Source organism: Chroicocephalus ridibundus, chromosome 5, assembly GCF_963924245.1.
Source record: "Chroicocephalus ridibundus chromosome 5, bChrRid1.1, whole genome shotgun sequence".
NCBI lineage: Eukaryota > Metazoa > Chordata > Aves > Charadriiformes > Laridae > Chroicocephalus > Chroicocephalus ridibundus.
In genome coordinates this window covers 77,472,791-77,487,528 of record NC_086288.1, presented here as the reverse complement: position 1 = coordinate 77,487,528, position 14,738 = coordinate 77,472,791, and the positions used below count along the sequence as shown (strand labels likewise).

Sequence of the window (14,738 nt, the reverse complement as noted above, 5' to 3'; positions counted from 1 at the left end):
AGCTACTGTTGTGCTTGCGTGCTGCGTTCAAGCAGTATGTGTGGAGGGAAGCCTTGTGGATGAAGGTGAAGGTTACCATGACTCTGATCGTGGTAGGCTCATTTGTTTTGATTTGTGATTTTTTTTTTTTTTTTTTTTTTTTTCCAAATCAGCTCTGTAGAGGAGGGTTGCCTTTCTCCTCCTGAGATCCTTTGTGTGCTAGCGATGGTAATGCATCTTGTCCATGGTTGGTTTGGTGAGATGCCCATCAGGGAGAGAGGAAGGGAAAAGGCCGACTGGTCAGACAGAAGTGACTAAGAGGGAACTCAGGGACCGACAGACAGAGGCTATATGTGGTGGGTGTTATTTTATTGTATAGTACATGCTCAAATTTACCTAACTGCCACTTTGCTTTTTGTTTAGCTCAGCTGTGGCAGTGAGGTGGGCGGCTGTGTTGCACGATGTATTGCTAATGATCAGTGCCTCAGTTCTCCATGATCTCTTTTTTAAGTCCCTTCCCCCATATCCGTTGCCTGACGTGTTTGGGATTTAGCGCTTTTTTTACTCATTCTCTTGTCTGACCACAGAGCTGATTTTCCCTTTCCTTCTACCATGGGCAGTAGAAGAACCGTGTGTACTGTTCTTCTCAAAGTCTAGCCTCTTCTTGTAGAATTGAATAAATACTTTTCCAGGCCTACGCAGGCTTTGAAAACGTGTAATTAAAAGTTTCTGAGAGTTCAAAAAGGTCTGTAATGATCGGTAAATTATATATAGAAGATTGCAGTTACTGTTTGTATGAAAATGTTAAATCGGTGTTTGCTACCAAAGAGCTTCAGCACGGCATGTCTTTAACTCTCGCAAAAAGTCTTGCGGAAGCAGATACGATGTTGTGCATGAGTGTAGCATTTTGGAGACTAGTCAGATGGGTCAGTGCTGCTTACCTGCTGCTAGGTGTCAGGTATCTGTAGTTCTTGAAGCTGTAAAGGAACAAGAACTTGTACTTCCGGTTTTAATCATGTTTTTGCAATATAACTTCGCAGTTAAGATGAGAAATCTGTTTTATGCTGCTTCTATCAAGAGAAGAGACAGCTTATGAAGTACAATTCAGTTTAGTGTGTGTTTTAAGCGGTCTTTATCTATGTATTGTATCTGTCTTCATTTATGTTGCTTTTCTGTTGTATCATTTGCTGTGGTATGTGGTAATAAAGTCTATGTGGTGTTTGTTGGCGTGACCATCTTTTGCCAGGCCCAGCATTCCGACTGAAAAAGGAATGGTGTGACTATGTATGTGTACTGCAGTTCAAGGTATTTAGTGACCAAGTAGCAGAACTGTCAAAAAAGAAGAGGAAAGAAAATCAGGTCAGAGGAATCCATTCTCAGAAATGTCTTTGGTGGGTTCTAGGATCTGCTCCTGCCCTAGTTTAGATCAAGGTGGTTATGAGTGGTGCAGAGGAAAGTGTGGAAGCTTTGTCAGAAATCACTCCAGATGTGCAAAAGTGGATGGAGTAAAAAAGATCTGCACAGATATCTTAGCTTTTATTGCTTGGTAAGTTTAAGATCATTTGGGCGATTTGTGTTTTAATATTGTCCAGTGCAAGTTGAATTACCCGCGGCTGTGGATTGGTAAGCAGAATTTTGAAATTCTGCTTTTGGTACTGATTGCATTTTGATGCCCTTGGGAGGGTTGCAGAGTACCCCTCTGGGGTTTTGAAGTTCCTCCGTGGCAGTCTGTGTCTTGTCAAAGTTTACCCTGATAAGGAGACTTATTTTGGAGGAAGTTGGTAAAAGACCCCTTGGCTCCTTTGGGGATGAAGTCCTTGCGCAGCTGTTGCTGGAAAAAGCGTGTACAACTCCTGGGGAGGAGATGCCAAAGAAGCATCTCTCTTGTTCTGTTGATGAGGGTTGGTTCTGTTTGTTTGTTTTTAATAATATAATCTCCAAACTGTCGAGTTGTTACTAGTAAAAAAAATTAAAAAAATCCAAAGGAGGCATTTTCTGTCCTTCTGTAGTGATGAAACAATGTCTTGCTTAATAGCATATGTCTGTTCCTCTTCCTCTTATTGGAGCTTGCTGAAGGGTGGGCGAGCAAAGGCAAGCCTTTTCTTCCATAACTTTCTGGTTTTGTTTAGTTTATGCAGCGATACCTGAATGTACTGAACGTCATCTTTGCTGCTGGCCGAGGCAGGGGGATTGGAACTAGATGATCTTTAAGGTCCCTTCCAACTCTTAACTGTTCTATCATTTTATGATATTCAGGAATGGCAAAAAAGGCTCTTATACCTTAGGAATCTAGTGGTGGGATCAGGCAAGAATAGATTAAAAAGAGAAGGTGACTTTATAGCTTAACACCTTTTTGAAAGGGCTTAATAAAAAAAACCAACTCAAACACAAAACCAAAAAAAAAACCCCAAAACCCCAAACCACAACTTAAAACCCACAGCAGTTTAAATCTGAAAAATCGGAGAATTCTCAAAAATCTCAAAAAGAAGTTAGGGCTAGGAGGAAACCAGTGATACTTCTGACCTTCCCCAGTTGACATGAAAATGCTCCTCCTGACCTCTGCTAGCTTATTGCTCGTGCTTTGGAAGAGGGAAGTCATGTCCAGTGTTTGTCCAGGCTTCCACGCCATCTCTCCTGCGCTGCAGCTCCATGCGGGGCTGCTCTTCGTCAGCCCCTTGTTTATTTGTGAAGGGACGTCGCTGCCAGGCTTTCACAGTGACTAGTCCTGTTTATCTGTGGAGCAGGAACAGGCTGGCAGCGTGATCTTCATCGTTCTGCCCCGAGTGTTTCTTACATGGAGTGGCTCCTTATGGATATGAAGAGCTGAGTGAGGCAAATGGTTTTTGAAGGAACTTTGCTAGTAAATTAATTAATCACCGGAAGCAGGTGGGATGTAGGGCTCATTAGTCTCTCCTGGAGGCCTGATGCGATCACAGGATGATAAGACTTCAGGTAAATCAGACATGGTTTCTTTGAAAATCCTCCAAGAATGCCTTGTTTTCACTAAGAAGCGTACTTTGGTTTTCAGAAGGCTGAGTGATCATTACATAGCAGTGTTTGTGGGGCGTCAAAGTGTGGGGTTTCAGCTGTGCATTTTAAGGCCAAAGTATTTAAACAATTGAGAAATCGAGAATTTCTAGAAATCATCTTAGTCAAGTGCAGAAGGGGAAATGTGGGGTTTAATCTTCACTTTAAACTACCGTCCATGTATTTGTATTAGCTGTAAATGTTTTAAATTGAGGGGGAGAGTTATTTTGTCCCTAAGGTCTCTTCCTGCCTTTTGTTGTTCTCCATTCTTTTTCTCTCATTAATACTGGTATACCTCTGGTCAGGGAACTGAAACACTAAATTAAATGCTCTGTTGACTTCCCTGTGGAGATAACGTGCCAGGAAAACAGATGGCTTTTTTTTTTTTTTTTTTTTTCCCATGGTAAACTCATTTTATCTTTTGCTTCAGCGAGTCTCATCTCCGTAGTTCACTATTATATGGTATCTCAGATGCAAATGATACTTATCTGTTAAAACACTAACAGTCTTTGAATCAGGGAGGTTCCCTACCAATGTACATAAATACATGCAGCAAATGAAGTGAGGCTAAAAATGCGGGAAAAGATACTGGGAAAGTATCTGTACTCACATTATGTGTAGAAATTCAGAGCTCCGTGTACCTTGAGTTGACCTTCAGTATACCAGTGACAAAACTTGTTGACATATGCAGTAGTTACATGTGGCTTTAAGGGGGAAAGAAAAGGATGAGAACAGTCCTAAAAGGAGAAGGTACCTTAATGTACTAGAAATGTGTTTAAAATCCCTGTTTTAAATCGCCCTGCGTATGCACTCACAAACCTAGCTGCCCGGCTGTTTCTTTACAGCTACTGTTTTGAAAGTGGAACGCTGTTTTCATCTACTTCATTTTATGAGCATTTGATATTTTGAAAACGTAGTAGAATAGATCTCTCTCATTTATCCCTGAACAATCAATTAATCCAGAGTGAAGTACAAGCCAGGTACTTTGCTCTAGTTGCAGCCTGCGAAAGTGGGAATATTATCCTTGAACAACAGGACAATAAAATCAGCGTGAATCTGTTGCATCCTGCAGATATAAAACAGGAATTACTTCAATGCAAGAGGGTTTTTTAATCTGCTTTATCTGGTGTTTCTTTTTTTAGGCCCCGGTAATTAGCTGAAAAGGCTGGAATGTAGAATACGCAAACACTACACCTTTTATTACGAAGTCTTAATCAACTGACTGTCCTCTTCATGTTACTTCGCTATTTAACAGTACTGTGCAGTCTTGATGTAGCATTACAAGATGTTTTTCTGAGTCATCTGACCATTTTGAGTGAGCTTTGGTCAATGTTGTTGTCTGGAGGAGATACTGTGGGATGTGCTGTTCACATCAGTCTCAAGAAATTTGAATTTGCAAATGAGATGCGTGGGAACGTGTCATACTGGGCTGGAGGGAACGTCCCTTGTGACTCTAGGCAGTCAGTGTTATGTTCAGTAAAGCACGTAAGCCGTCAGCTTCAGGTGTTACCATGTGCCACGGCTGTAGGTAACTTCCTAACACCATCTGATAAACGTACACCCCGTAGTACAAGTCTCAGGCCTGTGTCTTGCAGCAAGGTATGGGAAGAGAGCTGGAGGGGTCGGATTTCAATGGACATCTGAATAAGGATTTTTCCTGAACTGTTTTACATAAACCCTGGAGGTATCATTGGAGAATGTTTCAAAATCATCGTTCTGTTTCAAATACAGACTTCTCAGTATCTGTGCTCACGTGCATAGTCGATTCCTGAATGACAAATGCTCTGATCGGGCAGGTCACAGAGGCAATGGCGCGATGATGCTTTCATGTTGTAAAAGACTGTCTCTGCTTTGCTTTATTCTTAGATTCAAAAGGAAAAGAAACTGCAGCAATGAAAGCTGACCTACTGAGGGCTCGCAATGTGAAGAGGTATATTAATCAGCTGACAGTGGCAAAGAAGCAATGCGAGAAGAGAATAAGGCTCCTAGGAGGGCCTGCTTATGATCAGCAGGAAGATGGCATTTCTGACGAAGGCGATGGCCCTCAGAGTCAGAAGGTATAAATCAGTTAATATGGGCGTGGTGGCAGCTTTTCTGAAGATAGCAACTTGCCTTCAAATAAAAGATTGTCAACATATATGCAATATTTCTTTGGCACTTGTTATATTTGCTGTAGGAAATACCTGTGAGTTTTGCAAATACTGAGTTATTCAAAAGCAAACACTTGTGGAAGGCAATTGACGAAATTAAGGGCAGTTGTTGCAGAAAAGCTCTGGTAGAGCTGTTGACTGAATGCTGGTTTTCAACATCATTGTAGTCTGGAATTGAAAAAACTACCATTGTATTAGGCAGCATCTACAAAAATAAAATCATGGCTACTTATCCTTGCTAAACTTTAAGTTTAGTGACTTCCTTGTGTAATCTACTCTGTCCCCTTTGGGCAAAGCACAGTAATGGATGTATTCAAATTAGAAAGATTTTCTCTTTTTCATGTAGGTAGAAGAGAAGTTATCTCTTCATGCAGTGATTTTTAATTTTCATTATGTCCTTATAATGATTGTAACTCACTGGTATGCAAGAAGAAGTTGCACGACAGAGAAATAGTTCTTACTATTGAGTAAGGTCTGAAAGAGAGCAATTTCATACCCCGGATTCATCCTTAAGCATGATTTCAGATGGTTTGTCATAGATTGTGCCAAGGCAGTCCTGCTCTGCTTCCTGAAGTTGGGTGTAGTCAGAGGTGCCAAGGAGAACAGGAAAGAGGGAAGCATGTGGCAGCACCACATGAGCCACTGATGGCACTTTTGGTGCCTGCTGAGATGTTACGGACTTTGCAGGATAGATAACATGGTACACAAGATTGTTCAGGGGCGGGGTCAAGTAGTGAAGCTGGACTGGATAGGGGCAGGGATTGTCATAAATGTAATGAAATTTAATATTATGGTAACTAAAATCAAAAGAATTCCTGTTGTTAATGTTGCACGTTTTATGACTCAATAGATTTTTGGTGGGAGCTGCTGACTCAGGGTTATATCTTGCAAATATACCCATAAGCAGCTCCATATGAGTTAACGCTACTATTAATAGGAGTAAAGACTCCTTGCACAGGCATTTGTTGTAGTGGCAGAAACAACGTGATCCGGGGCTGCTCTGCTTCTAAGCTTTTCATGTGTTTCTACAAAGAAGCCCTCCACACCCATGTCAGCGTGGAAAATAGGAAAACTGCTTCTCTCCTCTGTTGTCCCCAACTCTCTGTTGCCAGGAAAGAGGCTGAGGGGAAGCCGGATGAGCCGGAGGCCACGCTGTTCTCTTCTGTGCACAGAAAAATGCCCAGGGCTTGGCAAATCTCTTCACTGTTCCTTCTTCCCCTTCCCTCTTCCCACACTGTGGTGGCTGCAGTCCGCGTTCCTATTTCAAGGCGGCCAGTGATATTTTGGATACCAGCCCCTCCTATGTGGGCAGTATTGACTGAACAATTAGGCCTTTTTTCTAAGCAAAAGGGAAGGGCGTTGTTTGGGATTTAGTAGATAAGCTAATGTTGGTGTGTTGCTGCTGGTGGGCCATAATTTCCCTTTGGAGTCTGGCTGTGCCAGCTCTTCTGTTAAGCTGGCACTTAACCTGCAGAATAACCAGCTTGTGTAGAAGAAACTGGAAGCTTGCCTTCTGTTCTTCAACTTGCATGAAATAGGTCAGAAATCGGCATTTCCTGATAGTGTTTTGAATTCCTGTTTTATGCAAGTGTAGTGCAGAAACTTGAACACATTACTAACTTCGGGGAATTTTTGATACTAGCTGAACAAAGAACAAATTGACTAGTGACCTAAACTTGTGTTTTGGTTTCACCTCTGCATCCTACAGAAAGCTTTCTCTTTCCTGCACTAGTAGGGGAGTTGCTGGTAAAAGTCTTCCAGTGCATATTCTAATTATGGGTTTAAATGTGGAGATGGATGATGTGGAGCTGTCAGTGTTCTCCTCTTACAGATTTAAGAAAGAAAAATTATGTGCTTTGAAATACTTCTTTTTTCTTTTCATAGCAAAAGCTAATTATAAAACAGTGTCAGTTTTCTGTTTGATTATACAATCCCTTGACTTTTATGTATTTGAGTTTGCACATGTTTCACTCACCTCATTACCCTGAAACAGGGTTCTCCAGGGAAATCCTGAATGTGTGAATTATAATCAAATGTTTATACACAAACAAACAAACCCCAGCTACCCTCTGAATCTGAATTCTGTCATTAGCTGTGACACTGATTTATACTCTGCCCTGGGTGTTAGATCTGCTTTCAGAGAAAATGCAGTTTGAATTAGTGTAATATATAAAGTATCTATTCTAATCTACTTATGGTCAGTGTGGTTTTGGTCCTTTTTCTTAGAAACTGTACCTGCACAGTACTGCAGTAAATAATTGAGTTCTCGTTGTCTGTGTTTATTCAGCAAACTGTTTGTTTGATCCATTGTGTTCAGCACAGCAGCCACATCACCACATCTGTGAGATTGGATGTGTGGAGTCACAGCATCTCCATAGTGGGGCTGCTCTGTGAACCACGGGTGGTAGGAGGAGCTCTGATCCTTGACTAGCTGTGAAATAGCAAGGAAACCACCTGAGTGTATTTTGAGGCGCAGGCAGTCCGTGTTCATAGTCCTACTGATGAGGACTAAGTTGGAACTCTTGCAGAAGACCTTGCTTCCACCACATCCATGGATAGCTGCCAATTTAACCGATGACTGATTTCCACCGTGATTTCTGAGCTTCAGGTTGTGAGATCACATCATGTCAGGATAGCTCATGGTACAGAATTTGGGGATATAAGGAAAGCCAGCTTCAGTTGTTCTCCTGTTGCCCGAAGGTGAGGTGTCTTGTGACAGAAGTGTGTTCATGAACATGCGAGTCTCAAGGCAGGGATTTTTCCATTAGCGTATGTGCAGTAAAATAGCCAGGTACCTTATGCAGTATATACTTCGTGACAGCTACCTAATCATTGCATTTGGTTCAGCTACTGCTGTATATGACAAAGATAGCCTTCTGATGACTTGACTCTTTTAAAAAAATAATAAGAAGAATATATGCTTTAATTTTAGTCTTTGTACAGAGAAAGCATTAGTTAATGTTTTTTAAAATGCAGCTTGGAAAGAGACACGTTTTTCCAGTATTATTTTTTACGTTCCTCTTATTCCCGTCTTCTACAAAAAAAGACAAAAAAAACCAAACCAGAAATGAAAACAGAAGTCCTGCAGTCTGACTGTATGCCGCCATCCCAGCAGAAAATCTCCACTACTGACCCAAATTCTGTTCACCCCATCTGTGATCTGCAGTGCCATGACCAGGACTTGGTATGATAACTGTGGTTATTCTTTATAGGCCAATGTGGTTGTAACAAATGGGAAACTGGTGTGTTGCAAAGAAATACAGTACAGTGCATCTCCGCTGTGTCTGGTGCCTGTGCGGGCCCTTCCAAATTCAGTAGTTATTTTACGTTCCACTCCAGAGAGATGTTGCGACTGACTTTAGGGACTTGCCAAGGCCAGGTCTCTGCTTTGTAGGGCCAGGAGCAAGGCTATTCTGTGGGCCTATGCTAGGGATGCTGGTTAAAGCACCCTGCTTGTAGGGGGGAAAAAATAAATCTAACCCCTTCCTAGTCGTTGGCAGAGCCTGTGACCAGCTGTGGTAGACAAGTTACTTTCCTGTTGGAGTAGGGAATTGATGTAGCAGCAAAGCTACTGGTTTTTCTGAACCCAAAGCTGCTCTCGAGTTAAAAGGACTCGAAGGGTTGCTGTTCAGGCTGCTAATTCTAAGATTATGTCTGCTAACTGGATATTAGATTTATTAGATTTGAGGGTGCACACATGCCCTAATGCACACGTTTGTACCAACATAGCTTAGAGCTTTGTACTCTAATCCGTGGTGATGTTGAGTCATAAAATGATCTTTTGCTGAGGATTATGAATTACTGCAAAGTCTCGTTCCTTAAATTGGAGAAGGAAGGATCGTCCACAGAATACTTCCTGGATTGCATGCATTTTATGATAACTTATCACCTCAAACACAAAAACTTCTTTTGTTGTCATTGAAGGCTTAATAATGTTTATAGTACCGTTTGTAGCATATTTAATAATTCCAGGATAGTCAAGCCTTAAACAAACAAAAACTTGAAAAAAAGTTTGTGAGGTCTCATTTCTGCAAGAGAAGTTTAAATAAGCTTTTCTGTCCATTAATTAATTAATTTTGTTAAAGTACTTCTGTTTGTAAGGTAACTAGTAGGAGGTTTGTGTAACAGCATTATTAGGCACCGCCGCTTGAATTACCATGGGGTACCTGTGCAACGGGCCCGTTATTAGGCGAGAGGACTGGTTGGATTTGCCTTGCTCCCTGCAGCAGCCCCTACCCACAATTACTTTTGAGAGGGGATGTTTGCTAATCACCTCCCTTGCTGGCAGACCGGGTGGGGATGCCTTGGACAATAGAGGCATAGAGACCCAAGGTGATCTCTTGCTCAAGAAGTGAAGGCACGTGCTCTGCATTGTGAGTGATTTATTACCTCTGCTGTCATTTACAGAGCTGACAGTCCCGGAGATGGTGACGATCTCTGTTCAAGAGGCTGGAAGACCCTCTTCTGCTTGTATTTTAAATCATTGTCCTTGATAAAGTGATTGAATAGAAAGTATGATGATGCGCAGCAATAAGGCTAAACCACAGACTTGTGGTTTGTCAACTCTGTGAATTTGTCATCTCTTTGAATTGTCATCTCTGGGTTCTTCTCTTTGACAGCAGTCTGATGGCTGTGTCTGTAATAAGCCTGGCTTCAGCAAGGCTCTCTGCTGCTCAGTGAGGATTATAGAGTGAGCTCTGAAAGGCAGAAGTTTATGTTTGTATTCCTGAATAGCTCTGAAGCTGAGAGCAAGCCATGTCCAGCCGATACTGGTATGGTAAAGGATGAAGAGAGGAATGGCACGTGACTGTCACTGACGAACTCTGAAGATGAAGATTAGTATTTCGCCTGAGACAAACACAGTTTACTTAAATGCTGTCCAAAATTTGGGGGAGCTGTTTCAGAGGAAACATAGGTGGCTACAGTTTTTAAAGAACCTTCTTTAGCTCAGTTAGTTGAGGAAGTGACTTGTGCTCGTAATTGTGTACATGCACATGTATGGGATTTCCTCCCATACAGTTTGAGTCCGGTGAACTGTTTTTCCAAAATGTAGCTTGGTGGTAGATTCTCACAGGTACTAGGTTTAGGAAAATAAATAGCCTTCCCTGAGAGAGATGCCAATACATGATCTGAATTGCGTGATTAAGTATCGGAAAACCCATTAACATGAAATTATTAATGCCTCCATCTCAGTTGGAATTCACATCTTGCTCTGTACCAAATTATCTTTGCTATAAAATGCAAAGAAGCTAAGATTCTTCAGCCCCAGTGCTTAAGGATCTGGTGGGGGGTGTGTGTGTGTATATATATATGTCTTCTTTTTTTTTTTTTTTTTCTTTTTTTTTTACACAAAGAAAAGGGTGTGGGTTGGTTGGTGTCTGTGAGGTACAAAGCAAGAGATCGAGACCACTCTGGTGTACTTGGATTCCTGGTGACACAAGCAATGGCACTAAATGAACTACGTGAAAACTGGTTCAGCTGCTAGGCGAGAGGTGGAGAGGAAGGGGGAGTTTGGTTTTGGTAGAGTGTTTTTAAAATTGGTCCTGTTTTTCAAAGAAAGCCAAGGTTGTTCAATTCATCCAACATGGGAAGATCATGCAACATGTTTTTAGGTGTTAGGTCTGGATTCACAAAATAGAAGAGGTGGAGGAAGCAATAATGGCTTTTTAATCCAACAGCTTAATGGCCGCAGCATCTGCGTGCGTGTGGGAAGTCTGTGTTTCATTTCCTTTTCTGCTTGACATACGTCCTCCTCTCTCATCTCAGGAAGGGTCCCAAGCATTATATTACTGCCCCTACTCTTTCCTGCCTGCGTTTCTGATAGATGCTTTTCAATAACAGTTAATGGGAACTGGCCACCAAATGCCCCAGCTGCCAGGGTGAAGAACTACGCTCCATCTTTCTCTGTGTCCCTGGGAATAATTGAGACACATCTCAAAGCTCTGTGGCCTGTGGCGTGGAAACTGCTGGTGTTACTCTGTGTTTGAATCAAGCAAAGAATAAATCCGTTAGCTTTCAGCTTGGCTCCTCTGCCTTGCAGGAACGTTGGAAGTTAAATTTTTAGCACTAGCATTTCATGACGGACTTGAAATGCCATCCTAGTCCTTTGAAATGTCCTTACCTCCTGGACAGAAAACATGTGGAAACATTTTTCTGTCTGGTAGGAGCATAGATGCATTTATCTTTTAAATACTTGCAACGCATAATTTTGATTTTTTTTTTTTTTTTTTTAAATGAAGTGAAACTGTTACTGTAGAAGGTCTGTGGAGTTGAATCTAGCACACGTGTTTGTGGGATGCCTGGCGTTCGATGGGCACAGCAAGTGAAAAGATTTTCCCCATGAGGGATAGAGAGAAGCTAGAGTTAGGCACTTTCCCAGATTTTACTCCTGGTTTTCTTCTCTTTAGATTCTTCAGTTTGAAGAAATTTTGGCCAACCCTTCATACCGAGAGCACTTCCGAATCTACATGGAAAGGATGGACAAGATGGCTTTGATCGGTTTTTGGGAGTCTGTGGAGTATCTGAAGAATGCTAACAAGGTGGAAGAAATTGCAAGTCCACGTGGCTTGTTTAATTACAGTAACGGGAATCTCTGCTTGTTGTGATGTTGATGTTAGGAAATGTCTTTATGTTTAAAATAGCAATAGCATAGGACGGGTGCTAAGCAATTTAGGTTTTTTAACTCCTTCATGTCAATGTTTGAGGATAATATGGCAATTAAAAATTGTGGACTGTTGTGATGATGGTTAACTGTTGTTTTACGTAGCAACGGGACCTGTAAAAAAGGATACTTGATATGCAAAAGTAGTAGAATTATTTCCCCCTCCACTAGAGAAAAAACTTGCAGTAATAGATTGGCTTTAGTTTTATCAGCTGACGTGAAACTTAAAGTACCTTACTGTGTGGTAGTCTGTACATAAACTTCTCATCTTGCCAATTACAGGTAGCCCATGCAATCCAAAACCGTGAAAAGTTGTGTATATATGTTTTTAAAATCCTTTTGAAAGAGAGATTTTGCTTTAAAAGACGCCGCCTTCTCCCTGTTCTGTTGCTGTATAAGCAGCTAAGTTTCTCTAGGAATGCCGCGCTACTGCTAGAGGGAAGAAACAATGCTATATTGTAATTTGTGCGAAAATAAAGTAGGAATGAGAACCCTAAAGCAGGGATAGGAAATATCACTTAAAGTTCCAAGAAGTTTCTGGGAGCAATGGTGCAGAGGAAAAATGTAGAAGACAAATTTGCTGCTTGTGAGCAGCGGAGTGGATTTTGGGGGGAGACTGCTTTAAACCTCCAGTATTCACACTAGCATGAAACATGAATTTCATTATTAACTATCAGTTAAAATTTTTATTCACTGTAATTTAATTACTCTCCTACGTAAAAAGATTCTAGTCAATTGGAAAACACAAATAACAACCTGTAACCAAAGTGGCAAATTGTGGAGCGCGAGTAGCGAGCCATTAGAACAATCTGAAGAAATGGCTAACAACCAGCTCAAGTCAGGCAGTGTTTATAAAAAGGCACTGTGAAGAGAGTTGTATAAATCAGTTTTGATTTGCAAACTGCTCGTGATTGGAGAAGGTGCAAATCATTTTATGACCTTTCAGCTGTGATTTCCCTCCTTGCTCCCAAAACAGTACGTATAGTGCCTTAATTCAAGACTTCCCGTTTTTTTAAAGAGGTTCTAGCATACTGTGCTCCCGTTGCTCCACGGAACGTAAAGATTTTCTGCCACTATAGGGGCTGCTTTGATTACAAAAAAGTAGTGTCATGCAGCCATGTGGCTGTGATGTTGTCACATGAAGCAGGCAAGCACATTGTGCCATACCAGGGGAGTGGATAAAACTTTTTTAATCTGTGTCAGTTTAGAGACATGATAATTTAGAGAGATGATCGTGGGCTGTGCTGCATTGCTTCCTCTCTTTCCTGTTCATTACTGCAAAGTTCAGTCCTGTGCACTGTTCTGCGCTCAGCGGAAATACTTGGCCTCATGTACGGCTAAATGTCCGTCCATGTGTGCTTTTTTCTTCTTCTTTTCCCCCTCAAAAATTAATTTTGGACACGGATAAAGTGAGTTGATCCTGTCCAGCAGAAGACAGGAGAGCTGATACAACTGAACTCTACAATCTGAACTTAAAACAGTGACCACAATGTTGCTCTAGGACTTCTTTTTCCTTTTAATACTTTTAAGCTTTTGGAGCATACTTTTAAAAGCAGTGGGTGTGGAAGCTACAGTAATTTTAGAGTACAGCTGTTTCTTCACTTAACAAATATCGATATTTATCTTGTGAAATTGACTGCTTAGCATAGGTGCCCAGGCAGAGTGCTTGATCTCAGTACGAGATTCACAGATGTGTTCTCATACACCTGGGCATGAAATTAGCTTGATCATCCTTCAAATTATGCACCTGGATCCTGACTCATCCTGATATTTTTAACATTTTCTCATTATTCTCTTCTCCCTCCCTCTGCCTCCTTGCTTCCTAGGCTGAAATACCTCAACTGGTGAGTGAAATTTATCAGAATTTTTTTGTGGAAAGCAGAGAAATACCTGTGGAAAAATCCCTTTATAAAGAAATACAGCAAAGTCTTGTTGGAAATAAAGGCATTGAAGTATTCTACAGAATTCAGGCAGATGTTTACGAAACTCTAAAGGACAGATACTACCCCTCGTTCATTGTCAGTGATTTATATGAGAGATCAGTCAAGAAGGAAGAAGAAAGAAGTTCTGCGCAGCTGACTCCTGAGGACAAAGATGAAGTGGTGAGTCACACGGACGATTTCTTTCACTGTTATTTAAGGTGATCTGAAGACAATGAGTAAAGCATGCAGTAGCAGCTTCTGACTCTGAGCTTTGGACTACTTTTCTTTTTTTTTTCTGATATATTTATAAATACCATCACTCTTACGGTTTCATCAGGTAAGCCTGGTATGTTTGCAAGCTCTTTAAAACAAAATGGTACAAAATGACTGACTACTTAAAGTTTAAATTAATTAAAATAAATATTTCAGATTTCCAGGCCTTTTATATTCCATATCTTTTGTTATGCTCCTTAGTATCAGAGAATGCAAAACACACCTCACACAAGCTCAACCGTTCTGCTTTTCAGTGAGGGAAATCTCACGGAAACATCACTAGCTTTCTGTCTAGACATTGTCTGTCCCTGCCCCTGTGCATTTCCTAGGTACTGAAAAGGTATTAAGTTGTGCAAGAGAGGAGAAAAGTAATGTGAAATATAATCTTAGTGCTTTTTTATTAACTTCTTGAATAAACTAATAGGATATGTTGGAAGATAACTGATTAACATAGCACTAGGGCTGGAAATACGAGAACAGAGCGTTCAAAATGTCATGAGCAATAACCCGAAGGCAGCTCTCTTGGGCAGGTTTTTTCAGGGGGTTCTCTAAATGGGTGATGTGGGGGGAATTTGTGTTACGCTTTTCTAAGAACATTTTGACAAGAGCATCTCTCAGTCTAGTGAGCATCTTTCAGTCAGGCTGCCACTTCAGATCTGCATGAGTATCTTCATTTTATGTGTGAACTTGCTCGGAACACAATGAAGGGTAATAGTTTGTCTAAAC

The 14,738-nt window shown here is 41.1% G+C and overlaps 1 protein-coding gene across 1 annotated transcript in view; it reads left to right on the top strand.

The window, feature by feature from the left end:
* The window catches only part of SNX25 (sorting nexin 25), an 89,265-nt gene that overhangs the window by 48,866 nt on the left and 25,661 nt on the right, over positions 1 to 14,738 (top strand). Inside the window, exons 7-9 of the mRNA XM_063335807.1 lie at positions 4,873 to 5,063; positions 11,564 to 11,695; positions 13,644 to 13,919. Of these exons, the coding sequence (XP_063191877.1) occupies positions 4,873 to 5,063; positions 11,564 to 11,695; positions 13,644 to 13,919 (599 nt within the window). The remainder of the gene's footprint in view (positions 1 to 4,872; positions 5,064 to 11,563; positions 11,696 to 13,643; positions 13,920 to 14,738) is intronic.